The 26,421-nt window shown below is 43.7% G+C and overlaps 1 protein-coding gene across 1 annotated transcript; it reads right to left on the reverse strand.

Annotated features, from left to right (window-relative positions):
* Nucleotides 1–3,347: 3,347 nt before the first annotated feature.
* AKAP11 (A-kinase anchoring protein 11) lies at nucleotides 3,348–26,178 on the reverse strand. The gene is made up of 11 exons (XM_056861872.1): nucleotides 26,119–26,178; nucleotides 23,757–23,864; nucleotides 23,049–23,093; nucleotides 21,241–21,375; nucleotides 20,593–20,857; nucleotides 14,472–19,062; nucleotides 13,848–14,003; nucleotides 8,712–8,795; nucleotides 7,974–8,020; nucleotides 6,120–6,280; nucleotides 3,348–3,497 (listed from the first exon to the last, which is right to left on the reverse strand). The coding sequence occupies exons 1-11, from the start codon at nucleotides 26,176–26,178 to the stop codon at nucleotides 3,348–3,350; spliced, it is 5,802 nt and encodes a 1,933-aa protein (XP_056717850.1).
* Nucleotides 26,179–26,421: the final 243 nt, after the last annotated feature.

Raw genomic sequence — 26,421 nt, forward strand, 5'->3', positions numbered from 1 at the left:
CAAAAGGGAAGTGAATAAAATCACCAGAAACTGCCCCCTACAAGATAACACAATATTCACTGTAGAGGTGTGCAGTGAAAAGCTGAAGATGCTTTTGCATTTGACCCGCATTACCGCAATGAAGGTGATGCGACTGGAGCAGCAGCAGCGGCTAGCCTTTCTCTCCCAGATGGCACGGAAGCTTTCTCCCCTATTGGAAACTAGTCTCTTCTGGCAGTTGGATCCTAAGTGCCACTGAGGGAAGGAACCCGGATGCTTCCTGCGCTCTCCCGCTCTCAGCAGCCCCTTCAGGGCCCAGAATGGCAGACCCTTGGGATTGGGGAACCGTGGAGATTAACTAACAGCTATGCCGGCCGAGGGGCTGCAGTTAGAAAGAGAATAATGTCTACATTCTTGGGGCCGCAAGGGGCTCTGCTGTAGGGGGAGGAACATGAGCTGCAAACATAGACCTATGCAAAAATCGCAGCTACTATGGCCAAAGTCTTTTATATAACCCTATTTTTACACTATAACTTATACATCACACATAATAACAACAGGCTCTAAGTTATGGATCCATCAACATGTATTCCCCAGCATATATCCAGCAATATATTGGCATCCTACCCTGACGTCTAACTAATCTAAGAAATCATATAAATAACAGCAACTGCATCAGCAATTGTGTCAATTTCACAGGTGTCTGATAATTCTTTCACAGGGAAGTTACGGGACACCTGCACCGCCTATTTTTGGCTACTTTATATTCTTCGCCTGCATCTTCACAGTAATCGCTGTATGTCGAGGACTTCACATAAGAGGCTCTTATTGGGAAAGTGGATTCTTTAATTGGATTGTGAAATTGACACAATTGCTGATACAGTTGCTGTATTTGTATGGTTTCTTAGATTAGTTAGACATTAGGGTAGGATGCCAAATATATTGTTATATGGGTTGAATATATGTTGGGGAATATATGTTGATGGATACATAACTTAGAGCTGTTGTTATTATGTGTGATGTATAAGTTATAGTGTAAAAGTAGGGTTATATAAAAGACTCTGGCCATAGTAGCTGCAATTTGTGCATGGGAGAGGAACATGACATGTACTCGTGTTCCTTCAACTGGTGGAGTGCAACGCCGGCCTTCCCAGCAACACGGGTCAGATACAGAATACAATGACTGGGATCCCCCTCCAAAATGATTTGATTAGAACAGCTACGGAGTTTTAACGTCTCCTGCACAGACTTCTGTCATTTGTTAACGTGTCCCACTGTAACACAAGTAACCGCATACAGAGAAAAGGTCCCAAATGAAACTAGTTAGTCCAGGAACCCTATTCAAACGTGCTGGCTTCCCGACACCACGTGAGCTACTAATCATTCTTGCCAACCTGATGCTAATGGCTCGATTCATTAGGAGGCCTTTTTAAGAACACCCCTCACCAGTATTATTTTCTTTGCATACCTTTGCTTCACATAAAAATATTTTTATATGTAACAATTGTAACTTTTATTAACTGGGGCCTATCCTCTAAGATCTCTAACTAGAGATTCCTACAAAAGGTACCAAAAGATTACAGCTTTTTAGAACAAAACCTTCAACGTGTCAATCTTTTTCTGTCAGGGATCCTGAATGAAACACGAAGGGCTCAGCGGCGTTCAGCTTGCCCCGTCAACTGCAGGATGGAACGGTTTCCCGTGCTGAATTTCTGCTTGTCACATAGCTGCTAAAAGCACAGGGGCCCTGCTGAAAACCCTGTTGGCAACCCTAGTTTTTCTCACCCCACGCTGTTGCCAATCTTTCTCTGCAACTTGCTGTCAGGCGCAAACAGAATCTTGTTTGTTATGGCAGATGGGGAAGAAGAGCAGGGAAACGGCACATGAAAACAGCATGGTTTGGGTCCCACCAGGGAGCACGTTTTGCCATGCCAAGTGTCTCCAAGATGTTGCAATCAGTGCCTCCAAAATGGGAACTGGCAAGAAGGACCCATGAAGCAGAACTGCCCTGATGGCTGCTTCTCGCTACTTTTCATTTTCAGGTGAAACATACAGAGACACACTGTCATGACTATGAATCTACCTGAACACAAATGAAGATGTTTTGAGGGAATTACAATATATAATGATAGCACGGACAGAAAATCTGAATTCTCTGCAGTTTGCCCCTGTAAACGACCTGAAATCTAGGAATGATCTTAATCTTTCATTACGAGGCAGCATCCTTAAGATTAACAACACATTAATGGGGATAACTAACCTACTGATCGTAGGTGGGCATGTGTGGTCTATACAACAGGCAACAAAGGTTTTCCTGTGTTAAACAGAACCCGCCCCCCCCCCCACTCCCCCAGCTCCAAAAGGTCCTGTTTGACTGGCTGGAAAGAGCTGTCAGTCCCTGACAAATGGCAGGTTTTGAGCTACAGCATTTTTTGGAAGGCCTGGCTGGCCATCTGAAAAGCAGCTTGCCAGAAAAGCACTAAGGTGCTACTACGAATACGGACCAAGAAATTTTGCTGCCGTTCACCTGGGCCCGGTTGGATCCCTTTTTTAGGGCAAATGATGGCAGCCCTCTAATCAACATGTGTGACAGTTTCTAACCTCTTCTTGCTTGTGTCAAGAACCAGATCTTCTGGAGGGTCATTCTGAGTTGGAAGTGAGGTGTGACGAGACACCCACCCCACTGCCTCCTCAAAGGGCCTTCTGACAAGAAATCCCCCCTCTCCTCCTGATACCAGCAGCTGCCTCTGTTTCCCTCTCGTGCTCTTTTCCCCCAAAAGGGTCAGGGGACGAGGGGAATTTTGAGCCGGCCACAGATGTGGCATACAGCAGCCTAAACCCTGTGTGAAGAGCCGTTGGTCACACACGTCAACTACAAAACTGAGTTGCTGCATGCATGGACATGTGCAAAGGAACCACGACAGGCAGCACACAAACATTTCTGCACCATTCTTGTCTCATTTCAGAGAAGCCAGAAGTAGGAGACTTCATGACGATTCACTGTGTGGTTCCTGCGGCACGATGTGAGAAAAGTGAAAGAGGAAAAGGGGACGCGTTAACAAAGGAAGGAGCGGCGTGCTGGACCAAAACAACGGAGCTTCTGGAGAGCCTGGATTCGCACTCGGCAGTCCATCTCCTCTGCGTTCTGAACTCAGCACAGCTAAGAGAGACACACGGACTGAACAGGGATGCTCTTGATGAAGACATGTGCCAGATGAACACGACAGCGGGGCTACATTAACTTCCCAACCGGCGTCCTTCATGAGGCAGAAAGCAGCACATTCACGAGGTGGGAAAGGATTATACACATTTTCACATCCTTCAGAAACAGAAAACCTGCCAAATGACCACATCCTCTCTTTGGGCATTCAGAGGTAGTCCTGAAGCCATCCAAAGAGCGTCTGTCTTCCTGGAGCCCTCTCCCCGTCGGCAGCCTTTTCTGTGGCTTCGCAGTACTTCAGCACGGCTTGGAAGAGGTCTCCCGCTTTCCAGCCCCTCTCGCGCAACCTCTTTGAAAGCTAGGAGGAAGGAAAAACAGAAAGAAAACACAGAGTGAATTCGGCAGGACAGACGGAAATGTGGCAGTCGGCAGTGAAAAGCCCACTGGAAACAGAAGCTTTGGGGATAGCGTGAGAAAACCCTCCCTGCTATACAGAGTTCCCCACAACTCTCCGCTGGGCAGAGACAGAGAAGGCTGGCTGGTATCCATCCATCACAATCGCTGAGGGTTTTGCCCGGCCAAAACCTCCCCAGACTCTGGCTTGAACAAGAGGCAATAAATGAAACAATTTATCTTATTTCTTTTCTCACTGTCTCTCCCTCCCAGGAAGTGTGTTTTTCTAATCACCTCGGTTTTTAATTATACTTGGGCAGGCTCAAAGAGATTGTCAGCTTTCTTTCCATTAAAGAAGGAAAGGGGAAAATAGACTAACCACCACAACTATTTAAGAGACAAGAAGAGGGCAATATTTTACAGCATCCTTAGCATCCAGATATTTTCTTCCTAACAGCTCTGTTGTTCATGACTGTGTGGATAACAAATAATAGCAAATTATTCAGAAGACAAAATCAGTACATTTACCGCCATTGCCAACAAAGGGAGTTTCTCCCCTCCCCTCTGCCTTTCGAGGGGAGGGCTTTTGGATTTTAGGCAGCCCTTTCTCCCCACTTACAATGACTTTTGTCAGCCAGGGGAGGAGGGTTGTTTTATACTGTTCACCCTGCCCTGAGGTTAAATTTTCACATCCTTGATTTCTCCCCCAGGCCCTTACAAAACTTGCACAGACCGAGCAGATATCAAACGGGGATGCCATCTTACTGCTTGGGGCAAAACCCAACAGGCCTCCATTCAAGAGTGATGAGCTTCCAGAAAGAAGGTGTGAGATGTTAAACTATTGTCCTACTTCTGCCAGAGCCATTAGAATGTGCAAGCCCCTGCCTTTCCGCCAGCTACCAGTATGCAGAATGTAGCCCCTGTGGTTGAATTATTGGAGTAAATTCTATGGTGGAGGGCATTTCTCCCCAAATTGAGAGAATGGCCCATTCCTATGTTGTGTCCTTTGGCAGCGGGAAGTGGGGCTCTAACCGCATGCACCATTCTCTTTCTATCCCACTCATGTCACACGTTCTTTGTAGCCTGCTCTTTTAGTGAGGGGATTAAGTGTTTTGATTCATGGGTCAAAGATCAAACCTTCTTTTACTCCTAAGACTTTGGTCTGTCTGTTTCTTCAGACAGACGTGCGGAATTTTCCACTGTTTGGCCAGAAGCCAGCGTGCCCACAACTGCGCTGTTGAGGAGGTTTTCAGCTGGAATTAATTTCATAACGACAGAAATACTGGTTACCTTCCATAAAATATTTATGGGGCTTTGCTACTCCTCCCCCCCACACACAAAAAAACCAAGATTCCAAACCAGATTGCTCAGCCTCCACTCATATGAGTAGACAAGTCAGTGCGGAACAGCAGAACCAGTCCTGAGCAGAACTAATGCATACCACACATTCAATGCAATAATAAAGATATCTGCTATTAAGTTCTTGCCCATTACAGGAAGGGGCTACTTGCAAGAAGGGACTGAATCACATTATCTTCTCTGATGTTTCAGAGCCAGCGCCAGACAGACACAGTGAGGAAGAATGAAGGCAGGCTGGATGGACGAAAGCAGACCTGCACCACCCTGGAACCGCTGGAGGCTTTTACCCCGGCATAAGTGGACGCAATGGGCAAAGCTGTCTGCTCCCTACTCCAGCTCTGACAGAATGTTTCTATTTCTAGCCTGCTTTTTGGTTTGGTAAGCTCCCCCAAAGGGTAACAATTAAAATATTAATTTAGCCCGGAACAATTAAAATGCAATCAAACCACCACCACCCCAACAGAATTAAAACAGATAAAACAGATACTACTAATGATGGCAATTAAGCCCTCAGTCCGCCCTCCCTTCACCCTCCACTCCCAATCTGAATCGGGTCCTTGCTACCGACAACTGGAATTAAAATGGCGATCACAGAACTCTCAGTGATTTGACCCTTAGGTACAAGCATACTGAATGTCTACAGCAGGGGTGTCAAACTCAATCGTTATGAGGGCCGGATATGACATAAATGTCACCTGGTGAGACCAGGCCATGCCTCGCCAGCCCAGATTGGGACTGGAGGGGGTGGCTGCTTCCGCTGGGCCGGATAAGAGCTCTCAAGGAGCTGGATCCAGCCTGCAGGCCATATGTTTGACAACCCTGGTCTACAGTTTCTGCCCCATTAATGCAAGCCCGATAAGCAGGCATTAGCTGGACTATAGCACAATTGGTTATATACTACCTAGAATCATATAATAGACTCATAGAATTGGAAGGTACCACCAGGGTCATCTAGTCCTGCACAATGCAGGAAATTCACAACTACCTCTCCCCACACACCCCAGTGACTCCTAAATTTTCAAGTATTTCAGAAACAACGTTACAAAGGATGACCCTTCTTTGCCTCCCATTCTACTTGGGTCGCTCTGTAGGCTCTTCTGGATGAGGGTTTACAGAAGATTCCTGATTATGACTAGAACTGTGCTGGCAGTTCAGCCCCACACACGATACCACACAGCAAAAGGATCGCCGTCTCATTTTGCAGAGTGGAGGCATTATTTTTACTCACAAGAACAAACTCCTTTGGAACATCGTCGTGAAAATAGAGCTCGGCCACCTCGGCTTCGGAAGCTGAAAGCCACTGCAGGGTCATTCTCAGCTGGGAATCCACCAGGCAGGGTTCTAGGTCAACATTTATGATCACCAATGACTTTCCTTTGCATCCCAAGCCTAGTATTAGAGAGAAAAGAGAAAATCCAAAATGAAATTAAGTCCCAGAATTCAGTAGGAGGCTATTCTGCATAGACTGGGAATCTCTCAACTAAACTCTTCTTCTTCTAAATGTATCCAACTGACAACTTGTGGAACATAAGACAGCAATCATTTTATGTACATTTCTGTACATAAAATAGCCTCAGTGGCTATTGTGAGGGTTGCTAGGCAAAATGCTGTCGGTCTTGAAATCTTGGTTTCTGTCAGGCCCAGCAGCAACCATCAGGCAACTTATAGAATCATACAGTTGGAAGGAACCACCAGGGTCATCTAGTCCAACCCCCTGCACAATGCAGGAAATTCACAACCACTTCCCCCTCCACACACCCCCAGTGACCCCTACTCCATGCCCAGAAGATGGTCGAGATGCCCTCCCTCTCTTCATCTGCCTAAGGTCATAGAATCAGCCTTGCTGACAGATGGCCATCTAACCTCTTCTTAAAAACCTCCAAGGAAGGAGAGCTCACCACCTCCTGAGAAAGCCTGTTCCACTGAGGAACCGCTCTAACTGTTAGGAAATTCTTCCTAATGTCTAGTCGGAAACTCTTTTGATTTAATTTCAACCCACTGGTTCTGGTCCGACCTTCTGGGGCAACATAAAACAACTCTTAACCCTCCTCTATATGACAGCCCTTCAAGTACTTGAAGATGGTTACCATATCACCTCTCAGCCTTCTCCTCTTCAGGCTAAACATACCCAGCTCCTTCAACCTTTCCTCATAGGACTTGGTCTCCAGACCCCTCACCATCTTTGTCGTCTGGTGGCCACTGCCAGGCGTGGCCAAGCAACAAACTTGCTACCTCATAAACTGTAAAACGTACTCAGGTGCAGTGGTGACTACAACGTAATGCCACACAACTCACCTGGGCCCAGCCAGCAGCCTCGACACCACTTGTGCGACTTGGCCACGCCTGGCAGTGGCCACCAGACAACTCACCTGAGTGACTTGCTGCCACATGGGTTTGTAACCTGAACCGACTTTTCCTAGGCAGAGGCTGCCAAAGAAAAAGGAGGAGGGAAAGCTGAGAGCCACTGTTGTGTAGTGGTAAGTTTCAGACTAGGATCCGGAGGACCCAGGTTCAAATCTCCACTATGCCATGGAAGCTTTCTGGGACTTTGAGCCAGCCACACAAGCTCAGCCTAATCTACTTCACAGGACTGTAAGGATAAAATGAAGGAGAGAAGAATGATGTAAGCTTGTCTGCATCCCCACTGGGGAGAAAGGTGAGGTATAAATCAAGTAAATAAATAGTAACTGTGGCTGAAGATGAGGGAGGGATCAAATAAAGTTTGATGAGCAGGAGGGAGAGGAGGAAGCAGGGAAAGGGGAGAAGATACAGGAGCTGCCAGGACGAGAGTAAAAGGTAATTGTGTGCGGAAAGGGATACAGGGGAAGATGAAGTAGCCTCCACAAGTCCTTGCGGGGTCCCTGCTTGTTTCTCTTTATTACTGGGCTGTCCCTGACATTTCTGGGTCCAAGCTCTGTAGAACCATCTCTGTAATGAAAAACTTAGCAAAATTTGTGACAAAAGAGAAAATAAATGTTTTGTAGTATCAGAAAACCTTTAAAGCTGTAGTACTGGGATTTTGGATCACACTCTAAAAGACTACCAGAACAAGAAAGACTGCCCTGGGGACTAAAAGCATTACCTAGAATGGTATTCTTGAGCTCTTCTTCTTTCTCTTCTGTTCCATCACTGGAAAAAAGGCAGAATTATTGTAACATGCGAGCTTGTTAATGCTGTCTATTCCCAAAGGCCCATGATGAACATTCAAGGGGAAAAAATAGTATGAATGCACAAGGAATGAATGTGAATGGAGGCTTTGCTTCTCACACCATTTCCTGTCACATGGCTTGCACATCTTCAAAACAGAGAAAGCCATTAAGTAAAATCTATTTATATTTTTAAAGGCTGATTGCTTTTATGAAGGAAAAAACACAACGTTTTTCAATTTTAATGTAACAAGAAAGTTCATTTCAGTTCTAGAATAACCAACTATTTCAACCATCTTATTTAGCCCTAAATTGTATGAAAAGGCTCTATCCTACAGCAGAGAAAAAAAGATATGTTGAGGGGGAAAACAGAAATCTTGTAGGAAGCAAGCTCTCATTTTTATAAAGAAATAACTGGAAGCATCTAGAAAAGCAAGCAGGACATGCATAAGAATTTTTTAAAACTTCATTTTTGCCAGGACATTCAGGCTGTAGCAAAGTAAAAATGAACCCATTTATTATGAATTTGTTAGGGGAAATTATGATTATATGAAAAGCAGTTTGTTGATAATGTATCACGTCATAAATGCACAATTCTTTTGTCTGGAAAAGGAATGACTTCATGCATTAAAATATGAGGAACCCATCTGTTTCAATGTCTTGGTTTGACCAACCTGTCTGATGTTGGAAAGGATAAATTCTCCTCATACATATCTCCTTCTAAACCAAGACTGCTCCAGCTACTGCTGTTACCAAGACTGCCAGAGGAAGAAGAGAACAGAGCTGAACTAGAAAAAAAAAGTTAGCTCAAACTAGAACCTTTCTTTGCCTCAATGCTGCGTGTCTGGAGTCCAGAGCGGTGATACCCTTTTATTCACAAGAAAAACGTGCTGGCTCAGTTATCAGCACTGCTCTGAAGAAAGGGGCCAATTCACAACACACTTTTTTTTCACATGCAAAATTTAGTAGGTAAGAACTTCATTCCCTAACATCTCCAGATACACAAAAGGCAATTCCTTAAAGTAAAAGTCACAGACACAAAATGTGATTTTATTCATTTATTTAGGCAAAAGTAAAGTTCTGTGTGAATTTCTTTATACTATCATTTCAAAAATCACTCTCTGGTAGAAGAAACTAGTTTTATTAACATATGAACAGCCTTATACTGAGATAGGCCTCTGGTTTACTTTGTCCAGTATCATCTATTCTGATTAGTATCAGCTCTACGGCCCTGATCTGGATGGTCCAGGCTAGCCTGAACTCATCAGATCTCAGAAGCTAAGCAGGGTCGGCCCTGGTTAGTATTTGGATGGGAGACCACCAAGGAATACCAGGGTTGCTGTGCAGAGGAAGGCACTGGCAAACCACCTCTGTTAGTCTCTTGCCTTGAAAACCCCATAAAGGGGTCGCCATAAGTCAGCTGCGACTTGAAGGCACTTTACACACACACACATCAGCTCTCCAGGGTCTCAAATCAGCCTCCAGCCCAAGATTTATTAATGTTTTTAGCTAGAGATGCTAGGGAATGAACCTAAAACCCTTGCAAACCATATCATACTGCATCACCTCTGGCAAGAATGCTTTGTTCTGGAAGTAAATTCAGAGTGATACTCTTTACAGTAGTAATATTCTCCTTATTCCAAATTTACCCGAGTTTTGGTATTAAAAAAACAAACTTTGAACTACATATTTCATTAAAAGGCACCTAGCTTGATCTAACAACTGTAGGTAGGAGCCACTGAGAATTCCAAGTGAGATTTATGTTCAAATAAAATTCAAAACATCAGAATTACAGGTGGTTAATCTAACAGCTTTTGTGAGAGAATTAATTCCATTCTCTGAAATAATTAATAACAAAAACAATATTTGATAAACAGATGAAAAATCAAATGGAGAAAAGCACTTTGGTTTGAGAAAAAGACATGGCTGCTAATCTAAAGGTTCAATATTTACAGTTTCAAGAGAAAAAATGCTGCTGTTGCTACGTTTAACAGCTCGGCTCGCTTGTGTAATCTATGGTACGTCCATATTGGGTTTGCATGCAGATCAGTGGTCTGGATCCAAAGAACCACACAACTAGTGCCAATAAGGGAAATTTAGACATTTAGCCATGGTTTCTCAAACTGCAGCTCTGCCCGAATGCCACCAGGCAATGTGATAACGCAGTGGTCACTAATGAAACAAAGAGGGGTTTCATACGCTGCCTGCTCTATGACCTGGGGATCTGCCATTCAAACAAAACCTAAAAAAAAATGCACTGAGCATACACAAGATCTTTCTCTTCCACCTACAAAAAAGGAAAAAAAGGACTAAAGAATCTAGGAAAAGGCATTTTCCTAGATTTTAGGGAACCGTCTGTGGCTCAGCGGTAAGAGCCTTTGCTTGGCATGCAGAAGGTCCCAGGTTCAGTCCCCGGCATCTCCAGTTAAAAGGATCAGGTAGCAGGTAATGTGAAAGACCTTTCCCTGAGACCCCGGACAGCTGCTGCCAGACTGATGCATCTGTGGTGGACCAATGGTCTGATTCAGTACGGCAGCTTCATGTGTCCATTTAAACAGGTGATAATCTAAAAGAATATCCCATGATGAAAGCGATGGTCTTGAAGTTCTGATACCCTTCTGGATAATTACTATTCTATGCCACTGAGAGAAAGATACACCCCTCTATTACTTACAGCATTAACAACCTTTTGTAGTTGCACATTTCAAGCTGGCCATTTCTGAATGACATTGTTGAGCATAAACATAATGGGTTTTTTAAAATATAAACCAGGGGCTGCTACATTTTGTTTTTGTTTTTTCAAAGGCCTCTCTGCTTGCCGGCAGTGGTACAAAGGCCAGAAGGGAATTTTCTGAATGTGAAATGACCAGCATCCCAAAGAAGGCCAGTCCCATCTAGCAGTAAGGGCTTCATATTTATGGAGCACAAGGAGTCAAGCATAGTCAGGGCCTAAATGCCAAATCCCAAAGAGAGATGATGCTGAGGTATGCATTCTCCCATCTGTTAAGGAGTTAAATTATGGGTAAACATTTTGCCAGACTTTTTGGTCTACTTTGAGAAGATTGCTTAGGGCCAAATACGACATCATGAGGGTTGCACCTGACCCCTGGTCTAAGCTAATGCACAGAACAGATGTTTGTCATGGAACGAACAGGTGGAGGCTTGGGATCTATAGCAGGGTTGTTGAACAGCTTGGAAATAGTGACCACCAGGCTACCAAACTCAACTGATCCGTGAGTGGACGATTCTCTAGCAAACAATTTAATTTCAAATGAGGGAATTTCTCAAGATCAGATTTCAAGACTGCTGGAAGACAAAATTATCAGAGAGAAGTTAGGGAGGTTCTTACAAACCACTACCACAGAGACCCAGATCACACACATGCTACACATCAGGCAAGGCCAAAGCAAGGCATGACCAAGCAGCAAGACGACGGAAGCTCTAAACAGGCAAGACAAATCGCTCAAACCAAACAGAGGGAAAACCCTGCAAAGCTACAGTAAGGTAAGCCAAGTAGGAATTTGAGGAGCAAGGTTTCAGCGACATAACAAATGGAATACGAACATTTCTTGGAAATGCCCGAATAAGGAAACATGGCAGAGACACAAAACAAACACTAGAGGGAAATGGGTGCTTGTAAGGTTTGGTTTTCTTAAGTGTCCACAATAAGTCAAATATGTTTTATATATTATTTGTGCCACCGAAAAAATGATTTAGATAGTTAATGTTAGAGGCGACTGAGCTCAATTTGGATTGGAGTGTGAGCAAAAGTACAAGAATGGTAGGGGAAAGTGTTCTAAAATTCTATGAAATTGCATGCCCCAGTGTGAGAGATCTCTGACCCCCACCAGGCTATTGGGGATGCTCAGCCCCACCCCCCCGCAGTGGTGCCATGAGCTTTCTCTGACCACCACCATCTTTTCCTCCACCTCCTTGCAAGTGGCAACAGCTCCGGCTCTTTTTCTCCTACTGTCCCTCACTCCTCACTGGAATGCTGCTTTCTTACAGTTCAAAGGCATGAGGAACTGTTTTCTTACAGTTCCAAGGCATGAGGAATGTTGTAGTTTTCCTAGGATGCTTGAAATGCTATAAAAGTGAGGGGGGATGACAGAGAGAAAAGAAACAGAGAGCTGGAACCATTGCCAACAACCACAATAAAGAAGAGAAGTCGTCAGAGAGAGTGTTAATAAGCAGCCGCGAAAGCCAGACAAGTTGGTGGGACAACTGAAGGGCCATAAAGGTTGCCGTAATATTAAACGAGATAATTACAAATCACCGGTTCTTATTCTGAGCCAAGGAATCACAAAAGTCAGTAATGCCACTATTTTTATATAGATAAACAACGTAGTATTTCCCATGGATAAGGTGGTCATGATGTAGCCTCAAAAAGTTGTACAATGGTGTCCAGGAAAATAACTTACGTGAGGCTAAAATTAACAATGGGATGAAGTCTTGGTGGAATTTATCGCGGACCTCCAGCTGACTAAGATTTTAATAAAATTACTTCATGTAATAAAATTACCTTATGAGGGGGCAGTGGATGCCAAAGTGGTGAAGTGGCTAGGGTGCTGGACTAGGACCTGGGAGACCCAGGCTGGAATCTCTGCTATGAAAGCTTGCTGGGTGACCTTGGGCCAGTCACACACTTTCAAGGCTAACCTACTTCACACAATTGCTCTGAGGAAAAATGGAGGCGAAAACAACGACATGAGCTGCTTTGGTTCCCCATTGGGGAGAAAGGTGAGGCCAGAGTTGTGTAGTGGTCAGAGTGTCAGACTAGGAGTTGGGAGACCCAGACTGAAATCCTCACAAGGTCATGGAAGCTTCCTGGGTGACCTTGGGTCAGTCACTCTCTCTTAGCCCAACCTACTTCACAGGATTGTTGCGAGGATAAAACAGAGAAGAGAATGTTGCTGTAAGCTGCTTTTGGTCGCCACTGGGGAGAAAAGTTTGGTATGAATAGCCAAATAAATAAAGTAAGTAAATAAAATTATTTAATGTCCACAATAAATAGACTGCCATGCTTACAAGCCATGTAAGTGCCATTAATATGGTAGTCCCAATACTGAAATCTGTTACTCTGAGCATTTTGGACAGCAAGGAAAATCCTTGGTTGTGTGGACTTGTTCCTGGATATCCATATATCCGTAAGGCAGCACAATGAATTCTTACAGCATCATATCCCACACAATTAATACTTCATGAGAAAAATTTGGGAAGTCACACCTGTAAACCATGGGTTTTATTTAATCACACATGAATCAAAACATTGGGTTTCATTAGTGAATATCTTCTAGAGATAATTTCCCCTCGGAACACAGAGCCACAGATTACCAAGAAAGGCCTGGAGGACAGGAATTACTCAATTTAACACTGGTGTTTAAACTGCTATACTGTTATGCTTTATGACTACACTTAAAAAAAATTTCTGGCTGAAAACAACATATTCCTGAATGTGAATTCAAGTCAAAATAGACCTTTTTAGATACAGGAAACAAGAGAAAAGAGAGGGGGCCGCACCAAAACAAAACAGAGACAAAAAGAATCGGATGGTGCAAGGGAATAAAATTTAATAAAGTATCCCTATGCTTTTCGCACAAGTTTCTTCAGGGGGACCTATTCTCCGCTCAAGAGTACCCTTGAGCAGAGAAAGACACCCCCTGAAGAAGCTCATGCAAAATGTGTAGGGGTACTTTATTAAATTATATTCCCTTGCACTATCCGATGCTTTTTGTCTCTGTAAATACAGGAAACCACATCAAAGCTTGTCATCAAAGGCTAAAGCATGTGAGAAATGAATTTCTAGTTACCTCTCACTGAGGTGGAGAAAACTGCTGTTCTCATCGGGCTGCTCATCTTCAAAGCTCAGATTGGACCAGCTACCGGTGCTGTCGTCGCCAGTGCTGAGACTCATCTGCTGGCTGACTACGGATTCAGCAGAATGAAAGCCCTCTTCCCCCACAGAGCTAAGCAAAAATTAAAATGACAGCATCAGTACTATTGTTCTACACAGAGAGCCACAACATTTCCAAATAAGAGGATGGGTCTTCTTCCTTCCTACCCCGGCAGTTCCCCGTTGGTGGCATCCTGGATGTGCTCTGGAAAAAAAACAATTGATGGGGGATCTGCTGAAGGGTCAAGAGTAATGAACACCCTCCACGGGTTGTAAAAAGATCTGCCTTTCACGATCACATCTAAGTATTTAAGTATCCTCAGATTTGGCCAACTTGGCTATTAGAATATACAATCGATGATTTTGAGTAATGCCCTTATTATAAGTTTTACAAGACTATATGACACATTCTTATGACTTCTTCCTTCATTTCATACATTAAAACAATTGTACTAATAACAATACATATATTTTCAGAAAACAGCATAGATGGCTCCATGTTCTAAAACCAAAACAGAAAAAAAAAAGAATTCACCGTTACCTTATGTTGACCGCCTGACCAATGTTCGTCATACAGGAAGTCATGATTTCTGTAGTAAGACTTTCCGCAAAGCTGATTCCATCGTGGCCGATTCCGCTATCCGCTGCCAAACTCGTGTTGCTCAGCTGCCGCTCTCCTTTGTCAAAACTGGTGGCCATCACATTTTCAGCAAATGCTACTTTTTCATCCATATTAATGTGGATTTTAGGAATATCAAGATGAAGAATGCGAGATTTTTGACAGCCGCCGCTTAGCCTCAAGGTCGAAACCTGTCCACCTTTAGGATGAAGTTCTTGCCCGGGGAGGTGCACGGACGGGCTTCCGGTACAGCATTGGTGTTCCTTCATACAGCAGTATCTGCAAGCAGTTGCGGAAAACGGAGACAGCTTTTCTGCATATGTTGGTCTTTCTCCGTTAGTCCAGTTCTCGGTAGTTTGGAGAGCAGCAGATTCCAAGCTGACTTCTAACGTGTCGTCTACTATCTTCCTCGCATACTGTTCTATGGCATGAATGATGCCGTCTCTGTAAACACATTCATTTAAACTGCCTGTGCTATGATACAGTTTTTGTTTGCAACAGAAAGGAGGCAGTGTGTTCGAAAATGTCTTGAGATCATCTGTGACTGCGCTGACCTGGGATTTTTTATACAAACAAGAATCAGTTAAGGATTTGGGCAAGCAAGCAGTTGACATTTTTAATTTTCTTCTGACATCAGAGGTTATACTACAGGCAAGGGATTCTGAGAAATTTAATAACTTTGGATATTCAGTTCTGCCTAGGCTGCATTTGCTTTCAGAAGCTCGTTTTCCAAAATGATGTAGATTTTTTCTTTTCTGTTTCTTTGCATCCTTGTTCACCAGCAAAAGTGGATCAAGCGCATTGTTAAACTGCAAATTCTGACCAAGAGCTACTCTTCTGTTATGCTTTGTTTTGAGTTTATGGGCAGCTTGCTGCATACCAGATCTGATAGATTTGTAAGCAAGTCTACTGGCAAACTGCTCCATTATTAGGTCACTGTGACCACCTTCTCTTTTCAGAATCCGAATAATGTGATCTGCATACTCATCTGTTACGCTTTCACAACTTGGAAATCTGGAGGTCAGGCCGGGAGCTTCTGAACTTTGGGGTAAAGAAAGTATAGAAGAATCTGCCTCTTTAGACCACTGGTCTGCCAAGAGAAACTTCTTCCCTTTTGACCAACATTCATTACAGTTTCTCTTAAGATGAAGACGGTCGGCCTGATGGTTCACTTGCTTCAACCTCAAACGTCTGCAGTGTCTTGATTTTACTATTTTCTTTGCTTCGCTAATGACTTTCCCTGCCACCTCACTAGCATAAATCCACAACGAACGTAATTTTTTTTCTGGAACATTCACATATGCAGCCGGCCCATATGTTTTGCTTTCCAGGTTATTTTTTGTTTGAACGGTTTCGTTATCCAAATGTGAAGCGGCCATTTCAGTCGCCACAGAAATGATACAGGTGGCCAGATGATCTGCGTATGCCAGCGTCCTTATCGATGCCTTGACTTTTTCAGCCAGCGTTTCAGCATACTCATCTTCACTACTTTCAACCTCTTCAGAAAGAGACCGCATCAGTTTCAGCATGAACTCTTCCTTTTCTAAGTAATAGTGTTCACTTTCATACACACCATCCACTTCTGATCTGTAAGGTGTAGAGGGAGGAGTAGCGGGAGCAAACTGATTTGCTAGTTCGCCTTTAAGCTGCTTTGTCAAGTTTCTTAAATTCCACTCAGAACTAGCCTGAGAGGGGATTAAAGGTGTCGGCGGTGGGGTGTCTGGGATCGCACACGCAGCCCCCTCTCTCAGTCTTGATCTATCCTCCATACGAAACGCATCATCGCAGTTAGACACCACGGGAGCAAGGGGGAAAGCACTTTCCTGACCAAGAGCGGAGCACCCTGCTGCCTTGCGCATGTCATATGCTTCCAGTGCATTACTCGAAGGTTTTGCTGAGCATTTTTCTATCTCTGGAAACTCATCAGCACGCTTTACAGAAGTCCCAGAAAAAGGAGGGCTCGTGCATGCAGAAAACCTGCAATCAACCTGCCACTTCCTTTCCTGAAGACAGTCTTTAGACCCTGACAGCAAACGCCTATTGCAGCAAACTGGAATTACATGAAATTTCGACAAGCTGTTCAGGGGCATCTGCTGCTGTCCCACAATGACTGGAGCACTGTTCTTCTTTTCAGGTTGATTTGTTGCACTAGGCAATTCTGCTTTATTGCTTTCTTTATTAGTTCCTAACCCTACACAGTATGCTAGTTTCTCACCTGTGGCAGAACACGGAGATTTGGCTTCATCTACAGACTGTTTTGCCATTCGTTTAGCCAAATAATTAGCAAACACATTTCTACACGTATCTTCACCAATGCACTGTAAATATGGCATTTTCTCAGTTCGTAAGATATCTGAATAATGCTCTGAAGTTTTAGAAACCTTTGCACAAGTTACTACTTCGTAAGCCTCAGTTACTATCATGTCTACCATTGTTCCAGAAAAATTGCTGATGATTGGCACCCCAGTTAAATGAGAAACGTTACTGATTTCAGCTTGTTTAGAGTCAGTTTGCCTACACACAGTGTAAGTGTTACATTCACTACCTGGACTATTACCTGATGTCAGGTAAATACTTCTTAAAGATGTCACTTCCTCTTGTCTCTTTCTTGTTGCATAACTTGAATCTGCAGAGTCTTTACAAGCTTTCGGACAGCCATCTGTTGCTGACCGATTCTTCATCTTTGCATTGTCGGTTAAAATCTGGTTTTGACAAAGTGCGCTTCCAGCTAAGGGCACTGGAACTGAACTGGCAATGCCAGAGGTGTAGAACAAGGCTGTGTGGACGGCATATTCCTTCCTGAATTCCTGTATTGGATTCCAGGCTGCTGGAGCTTTATCATGAATGTCTGAGTAAGCACTGGAGGTCTGCGTTGATTCCAGAATACTTTCTGCACTAACATCTTTTATGTTGTTCATGGAAACACTAATTGCTGCTTCAGTTGTAAAGGTCACGTCAGCCTGAGATAACTCAATGAAAGCTTCCTGAATAACGGAATCAGACAAATCTTCAGCATAGGACCGTACAACTTTATCGTCATAGCAGAAGGACCAGTTCTGAGAAGCAGCTGGAGTCGGTGGGTGAGAAAACTGGCAGACTTCCATTATCCCCTCAAAAATGAGCTCTTCAGCAAGGTCAGCTGCAAATTTTGCAACTGTGTTGGTAAATATTTGTTGCTTCATAGAGTGCAGTTCTTTCAAAGCCCCTGTTATCGCTTCGCTCGCCAAAAACCCTGCCAGGCCACCGATAGCCTTCCTTTTCAGTGCAAAGGCTCGCTGCCTGCCGATCTCATAAAAAGCCATTTGAAAGGTTGAAGAAGTCAGCTTGGCAGCCAGGTGACAGAGGGCATTCGTACACGAGGAAACGCCCTTCTGAAGGTCTTTGAAAGCATTGCCAAAACTCTTTTCAACAAGCTCCGATGCAAATTTCTGGATGTGGTCTTTAATCATTAGGGCTTTCTGTTTAGATCTGCTTTTCTTGTCCAGCTCTGTTCTACAGCTATGACCTTTGATCTCGGCAACAAGAGGTTTTTCTTCTTGTGAGACCATTCTGCTATGGTTGGAAAGCTCTCGAGAGTATCTGCGTAATGACGAAGTCCATGGATTAAAGACAGAACCTAGAATTTCAAAGGAAACGGTATCGGCAAAATCTGAATATGTATGGTAAAGTAAACCTTGATTTGGGCTAATGGCATCTCCATTACCACCTAGCTGGCAAAGGCACTCTGATGAAAAGCAGTTGCTTAACGGACTGAAAGCCGATGATCTGATAGGGCTGAACAACCCTCCACTATCATCTCCTGATGTTTTCAATGGACGGGGGGAATCTGGGATGTCTAAAAGGTTCTTATTATACGAAGATTCTGGTTTGCGAGGAGTTGGCTTCCTTACGTTGGCGGGCAGAGCAGGACGGTCAGATTTGAACTTCTGGGGATTCATTGCAGATGCCGCAGAGCTTGACTTTTTACAGGAAGTCGCTTTCTCTTGGGCAAAGTGACCTACGGCGGGATCCTTCACCAACTGACAGCCCGTTTGCAAAGCCTGTTCTTGTTCATCAAATTGGTCAAAGCTATCAAAAAATTCACTCACTTCAGAGTCTGAGTCTTCCACGCCATCTTTCATCATTGGGATTTTGGGTAGCTGAAGCTTCGCCTTCAAGCTTCTCTGATACCCTTCTTCATCTAAGAAAATAACGGGGCTGGGGCTAGAGCATTCGGACTCTGACGATTCAGCTGGAGAGGAAGAACACAGTGTTTTATGTAAAAGGTTAACACTTTGATCAGAAGAATTATGGGGCCTGAAAAAATCCATCTGTAGACCAGGATCAGAAACAGAAGTGGTGACTGAACGTCTGGTAGAGGGTGAGAGTCCTTTAAGTTCCAAGATGTTAACTTGAAGAGCAGATGGTTTAGAAGATGGCTTAATAACCATTCTGTGATCAGTAGAGTCTAAGTGAGGAGCAAGGATGGTCTGTGAAGAAGCATCCTGGAGCAGTTTCTCAGGTGTAACTTTGCCTGTTTCACAGGGGAGGAAGAGGAGATAAATTAACACAAAACACTCAATATAAAATACCACAAAAGGCTTAAATCTGCAGATTTCTTATGAGATCTGTGCAGATTCCCATCAGCAGAGACTTCTTCACCTGCCTCTTCTTGCTGAGGTACTAAGACCTTCCAAAATACTCTTCCTGGGGGTCGGGGGACCCTCCTCAGGGACAACACAAGAAGAGAATATGCAAAAACGTCCCCCCTTCTATCAGCAGGAATTTCCCCAAAATTAAATTAAATATTTCCCAAAATATTTAAGCAATATGAAATTTAGCAGTTTGTAACTGTTGGTCAAGTGATTTAGAAGACAAATTTAAATATTCATAATTCCTTCAGCAGAAAGGGGACAAACAATAAAACTCCATTTCACTGACATATATTTATACAATCGGAAACTGCTGCTTCAGTAAGAAATTAAGACTGACGTTACATAAAAATCCCTTTGAAAAATATATGATAAGTGCTGGAACAAGTACCGGAAATTATAGTTCATCAGAAACAGAACTTCTGTAATATAACTGTCATAAAATCACATATTTTGAGCTTAAATGTGGCAGCTCTTTATGAGGGGGGCAGGGCTGGATTAATAATAAGTTCGGTCTTGTATGATCCACAAGGCTTTTATGAAAATTTAAGAGCGGCTGTGCTGGATCACACTGGTGGGCCCTCTAGTAGAGTACCCTGTTTCAGAGGGTGGACAACCAGGGGTCCCCGGAAGGCCAAATACCAGGGCATAGGGGCCAAAGCCCCCTCCTCCTCCTCCAGCTGCCCCCAGTACCAGTATCACCGCCTCTGAAAGGAGCGTACATCCAGTCACTGGAGCAAATACCACTGATGGATCCATCCTCCATAAATAAGAACATAAGAAAAGCCCTGCTGGATCAGACCTAGGTGCATCAAGTCCAGCAGTCGGTTCACACAGTGGCCAACATCTGCTCTTCTGATCCTGGAGAGAATAGGTATGCATCATGACTAAGAACATCAGAAAGGCCCTGCTGGATCAGAGTCCAGCAGTCTGTCCACACAGCAGCCAACCAGGTGCCTCTAGGAAGCCCACAAACAAGACGACTGCAGCAGCATTATCCTGCCTGTGTTCCACAGCACCTCATATAATAGGTCTGCTCCTCTGATCTTTGAAATAGGTATGCATCATGACTAGTAGCCATTTTTATGAGTAGCCATGAATCACCAACTCCTCCATGAACATGTCCACTCCCACATGCTCACATGTTCAAATCTGGCCAGGCCCCTCTTAAAAGCAACTAAACGAGCGGCCGTCACACCACAGCCTGTAGCAGTGAACTTCGCAAGTTAATTACTCTTTGAGTAAAGAATTATCCTTATTTCATTCCTTAAGCAGAGATATCAACTTAAAAAAAATATAGAAATCATTAAATCTATATGCAAATGTTTTGCTAAAGTAAAAGTTAATCGGAGCATTAAAATCCTTTTTAAATACACTGCATAATACTGCCATAATACTGCAGCAATACTAACCAGGGTTTCTTGTCTTTGTTGGCTCATCTTCATCCAAATGCTCTAAAGCGGTCACAAAGTCATCTTCAATTGAAGACACTGAATGATTAGTGTCATCATCCTCTGTATGCGGTAGGTCCGATATATGCTTCAGCAATGAATATGCTTCCATAGTACATCTTATACCAGCAGAATACTTGCTCAGCAAAGTAAACACAGAATCAATGCTGAGTCTTGGTCGGGAAGGAGCTGATCTCATCACACACAGTATTTGCGAAGGGCAATTCTTACAAAAAGAGAAAGAATAATGTTGCAGTCATTCAGCAGCTGCTATATACTTGCCTTGTATTTCTAAAATCTTCTCACTTCTATATTACTAGGACCCAGATTTAGGATATGAGGACAAGTTGGTTTATAATTGCAACAGAACAAAAAGCACATTACCTGAATGCTTAAGGAATCAACACTAGCAGAGCTTCATGTTGAAAATACTGACTACTACAAAGCTGCTAAAAACACTCTCTGGCCACGCACACACGCACACACACACAGAAGTTGCCCATCTTACACTCAGAATGCTGTGTCCTATTAACAGGCTTTTTATGAAAGACAAGCTAATATTACCAATCATACATTTATGATTTTAACACGAAGGCATAAACATCTTACCTGTGAATTAAGAACATCACTACTCTCTAGTGGTTTATATACGTCCTTCAGAAAAATAACTTCATTTTCGTTTAAATTGCACAGGTGGAGTGATTTCAGAAGATCCAGGAGTTCCATGGACATGGCAGCAAATTCCTAAACCGAACACAGTACGCCCAAGAGTGAAATTCATGCCTTGTAAGCACAAATTTTTAATTCAGATTCAATCCGGTCTTACCAATCTTGTACCCAGACATATTTCCACATTTTTTATTATAAATTTTATTTTGTTTTTATATAATGGGGTACAGAAAAAAAGAAATAGGAGGGAAAAGGGGAACCAGGAAAAATATATCCATATCTATGTCCGAGGTTCGTTATAATAACTACACATTTCTTCATCACTTAGACTGAAACGACAGGTTTCTAATGCTAATTACCAATTTAACAATCTTCATAATTTCACACTAAAAAACAGAAAAGTTTAATGCACGTGAGTAATGATCATATAGTGGCTGCCATTTTATCCTGAAGTCATCTATTGAATTCATTTTCATCAAACAGGACAATTTAGATATCAAACTAGTTGACTTTTTAAATTGAAAACTATAGCGTTCAAACTAGAACTGTAGTGTGACAAAAAAACCTATAGGCAGGTGGCTAACTATAGGGAATGGAACATGGGGCTCCCATTCCTTCTCTTTAGAGGTGTAAGGACATCCAGGAGAACATTAACTCCTCCCAATGCGTTCTGGAAGCAAGGCTTAACAACCGGACTTCCTGTTTCCTCCGTGGATCGAATCCGCTCCCGGTCTTAGACACGCTGAACCCATCCATCTGATCCTGAATAAGAATCAGCTCCTTTTTTGTATGCCAGTCCTTCAAGAACGCTGACCCGGTCTAAATGAGCTTCACTGCAGACCTCACTCCTCCCCTCCTTCCTGCTACTAGAGTGTTCATCCCATTTTGTCATACTTCATTGTGACAGCGGCCGAAGACTCTAGGCAAATTCTCTCTACTGAGGCACAGTACTGGTGAGAATGCCTGACCATACAATGAAGCGGGACAAAATGGAACAAACCGCACAAACAGCAGGAAGGTCTTCAGAGAACAGCACAGGTCAGATCAAGGTCTTGAGCGACTTGTGCACAAAAAGGAAATGATTTTCCCCCTTATTCAGAAGCAGATCCCACCCCCCACCCCCCAAAAAGAAAGATGTGGCAGAATTCCATCTTACTTCCAAAGTGAAGGAACATTTAAAGGTATATTATATTCTCTGGAGAAAAGAGAGAGGGTATCATGGAGAGGAAGAAGAGCTGGTTTTTATATGCTGACTTTCTCTACCACTTAAGGAAGACTCAAACTGGCTTACAATCACCTTCCCCTCCCCACAAGAGACACCCTGTGAGGTAGGTGGGGCTGAGAGAGTGTGACTACCCCAAGGTCACCCAGCTGGGTTCATGTGGTGGATTGGGGAAACAAATCCGGTTCACCAGAAATTTAAGCTGTGCTCCCATTCTAGGTGGGCCCATCTGCTTCTGCCACCATCACGGGGGGGGGGGGGGGAAGAGTGCTCCACCCTCACTGGAAGGGGCTGGACTAAATTTCTGTCTGGGAAAGGGAACTGTCAAGACTTGTATCATAAGGCTATCAAGGGAATGAAAAAGGTGAAGAGCCACAGAGCTAAAGATGACACAGCACTAATACCAGCTACTTAATTCACAGCAACTAAATACATTAATATTAAATCTCTACGTGTGGTTTGCCACAACAGGCAAAGCTAGCTCCCTTTCAGAAACTTACTGCAACTATTTTCCTATATACAGTACCTTAGGAGCCACGGCTGTCTCGTCAGCAAAGCACAGAAACGTGACCTGCAATATAAGCACAATCTATAAACGTACGAAATCATCAGGTATCCAAACACCAGAACTCCAAAAAAGCTGCCTCGCCAAGGAAAGTTGCCGCACCGCACTCTTCAGAGCGTCACTGCAGAAGCCTTGTAGCTGACTGTCACTTTTCTTTTCAGCCGAGGCTTTTGTGCTCTTTCTGCTTCCCTTTCCCTGCTCTCCCGGTCAGCCAGAAAGAGTGACAGAACAACATTTTAGGCAGAAGCTCTGTTTAACAGGATGCCTTTTAAAAAGAACATACAGGTTGAGTATCCCTTATCCGGACTGATCCAAAAACCAGACCTTTTGAGTCGGCATTCAGGCATCACTCACAGGCCCTCAGCAGTGCCAATGATGCTTCGATACACACAAAAATATTTTAAAATGTTGTTTAAAATTACATTCAGGCTATGTGTATAAAACATATATGAGTTTTGTGTTTAGACTTGGGTCCCATCCCCAAGGTATCTTATTAAGTATATGCAAATATTCCAAAATACGGAAAGATCTGAAATACGGACCACTTCTAGTCCCAAGCAGTACGGATAAGGGATACTCAACTCGTATTGTTTAAAAATATTTCCTTGCATACACACAGCTTACCTTCAGTCACACAACACCCACAAAAAGGCCAGAATAGTGCCAAACCTCATTGAAACAGCTGTCCTCTTCCAGCTCTTCCATGGAGACGGCGCACAACTCTTTTTGGCTTTGCAACCACTCCTTCATAGGAGGCAAGGTACAGTCTCTGAAGCTCTGGAAGAAAGAAAATGTGGCTCATTTTTGGTGCGCCCTATTGTGTCACCTCGAAGAAGAAAAAGAGTTGGTTTTTATATGCCGACTTTCTCTACCACTTAAGGAAGAATCAAACCGGCTTACAATCTCCTTCCCTTCCTCTTCCCACAACAGACACCGTGTGAGGTAGGTGGGGCTGAGAGAGTTCAGAAAGAACTGTGACTGGCCCAAAGTCACCCAGCAGGTTTCACGTGTCAGAGTGGGGAAACAAATCCAGTTCACCAGATTAGCCTCCGCCGCTCATGTGGAGTAGTGGGGAATCAAACCCGGTTCTCCAGATCAGACTCCACCACTTGCACCGTCCTCTAGACAGGTCGCCAATCATTATGATACTCAGGCCTGGAAGACCCAGGCCCTAAATAAAGGTTCAGACCCTCATACTGGTTGAAGATTTCATTAAGCTCAAAAGTGTACAGCAAAAAGGCCTGACTGAAGTTTAGATGTGTCCAGTGTTCACAGCTTTGGTAGGGAATAATAGATAACAAGAAGAACATCTGGACTTTCATCAACACTGCTAAGATCACAAGCTCAGGGCAACCTTGTAAAGTGACTGGGAGTTAACTAGTGACGTAAATGTGGCCAGAACACACCTCTTGTTAGAAAGTGGTCCTCCTCCAAGGATGACTGCGCAATCGCAGTGGGAGTTTAATTATACATGATAGTAAGCAGTACGTGTGCTTGAATAGTAATGAGTAGTTGTGCCAGTTAGTAACGCGCTTTCCAAATATGTATAACGGAAGGAGGAAATAAGGTGCTATATATGGTCTGTGATTGGGAGTGACGAGGTGCTTCCCTCTTCAGCAGCCCCTTTAGCTGGGGGGGGCACCTTATTTGTGTGCACAGAAATAAACTTTTACTCCTTTCACCCACGTGTTGTGGTTTATTGGCTCAACAGCACCAGGGTCAAACTTGTTTATGGTAACAATTAGGATATTTATTTCATTAGATTTATACTCCATTCTTTTCTGGCCGAGGCCGGGCTCAGGGCAGCTCACAATCAGTATGCTTTGACTCTGCGTATTAATTTCTGCCAGCTACAACTGCTGTGGGTGGAAGCTGTCCCCCACCATGGCACATCGTCTTCAAGGTATCTTCTCACAGCAGATGAGAAATGAATCCAGTGAGTCAAGGAATGACGGTATTTTTGCCACTCTATCAAAAGACCTCCTTACCTAAGCAGCAGTGGAATCTTAAGAGCATTTTCCTGGGAGTAAGCCCCACTGATGAAGAGCCCTGTGGCGCAGAGTGGTAAGCTGCAGTACTGCAGTCCAAGCTCTGCTCACGACCTGAGTTCGATCCCGACAGGAGTTAATGTCAGGTAGCTGGCTCAAGGTTGACTCAGCCTTCCATCCTTCTGAGGTAAAATGAGTACCCAGCTTGCCGGGGGTAAAGGGAAAACAACTGGGGAAGGCACTGGCAAACCACCCCATAAACATAGTCTGCCTAGGAAACATCGGGATGTGACATCACCCCATGGGTCAGGAATGACCCGGTGCTTACACAGGGGACCTTTACCTTTAAGCCTCACTGAACACACCTCAGTAAAATTCTGAGTAGGCCTGCTTAGGATTGCTCTCAAATGGCACAGTAAATAAATGCTACAGAGTGCTATAATCAAGACCGTTGTTGCTGAAGTCGCAAGAAACCAAGGGGATTTGGGAAACCACATCCTGTTACGAAGCAGTGGATGACCCCAATCATCTGCTGGGTTAGGGCCAGCCAATGTCGCTTACATATCCCATCCTCACACCCGGCTGGGAACTCCTTGTGTTTCTAAAGCCAGCATCCAACATCCAACTTTTCTTGAGGCACAAATTGTGACCCATTTAAGCTAACAAAGCCGCACGGTCTGTCTGATTCTCCATCTATTCTTGCTGCCTGCTTCAGGCTGCAAAAAAACAGGGAGGCTGATCACCTCCTACAGCTGCAGTGGGCTGGATTCGGGTCACAGGCTGCCACATCTGTTCTAAGCTAAGCACAGCCGGTCCTTGCCAGATTTCCCTTGCAGATCTTATCTTTAATCTCCTCTGAATAAGTTTTCAGCGTGCTTAATTGTGATGCCCAAACCTTAAAATGGATCTTTTAAAGGCTGAGAATCTAACAGTGCCTGAAATATTTTTGCCTAATAAACCGGGGGAAACTCAGCAGCATTTATTCAGTTGTAAGACTCGACAGCAGGATAACCAACGCCACATTTTTGATAGCAAGAATTTACCCTTTTCATTGCTGTTCTGGACTTCCTTTGATTGCTTCGGACCCTAGTTACACCTTCCATAGTTTGTTTTTTTAAACAAAGAGTTCGAAAACTTCTAAAGAAAAAGAAAATGGTCATAGTGGTTATCTTTTACTGAACCAAACTACATTCTGAACATTCTAATAAAGCAGTGGAAGAGTACAAGTTAACTAACACCAGAAGGCAAAACAAATACAAACCGCATCCCAACCTGATGGTTTTGCCATTGATATGTAAGGATCTTTATGATCTTCCTGCCCTCCCAACCTTACCCCCCCTCTTCTC

This window comes from Euleptes europaea, chromosome 16 (genome assembly GCF_029931775.1).
Source record: "Euleptes europaea isolate rEulEur1 chromosome 16, rEulEur1.hap1, whole genome shotgun sequence".
Classification (NCBI taxonomy): Eukaryota; Metazoa; Chordata; class Lepidosauria; order Squamata; family Sphaerodactylidae; genus Euleptes; species Euleptes europaea.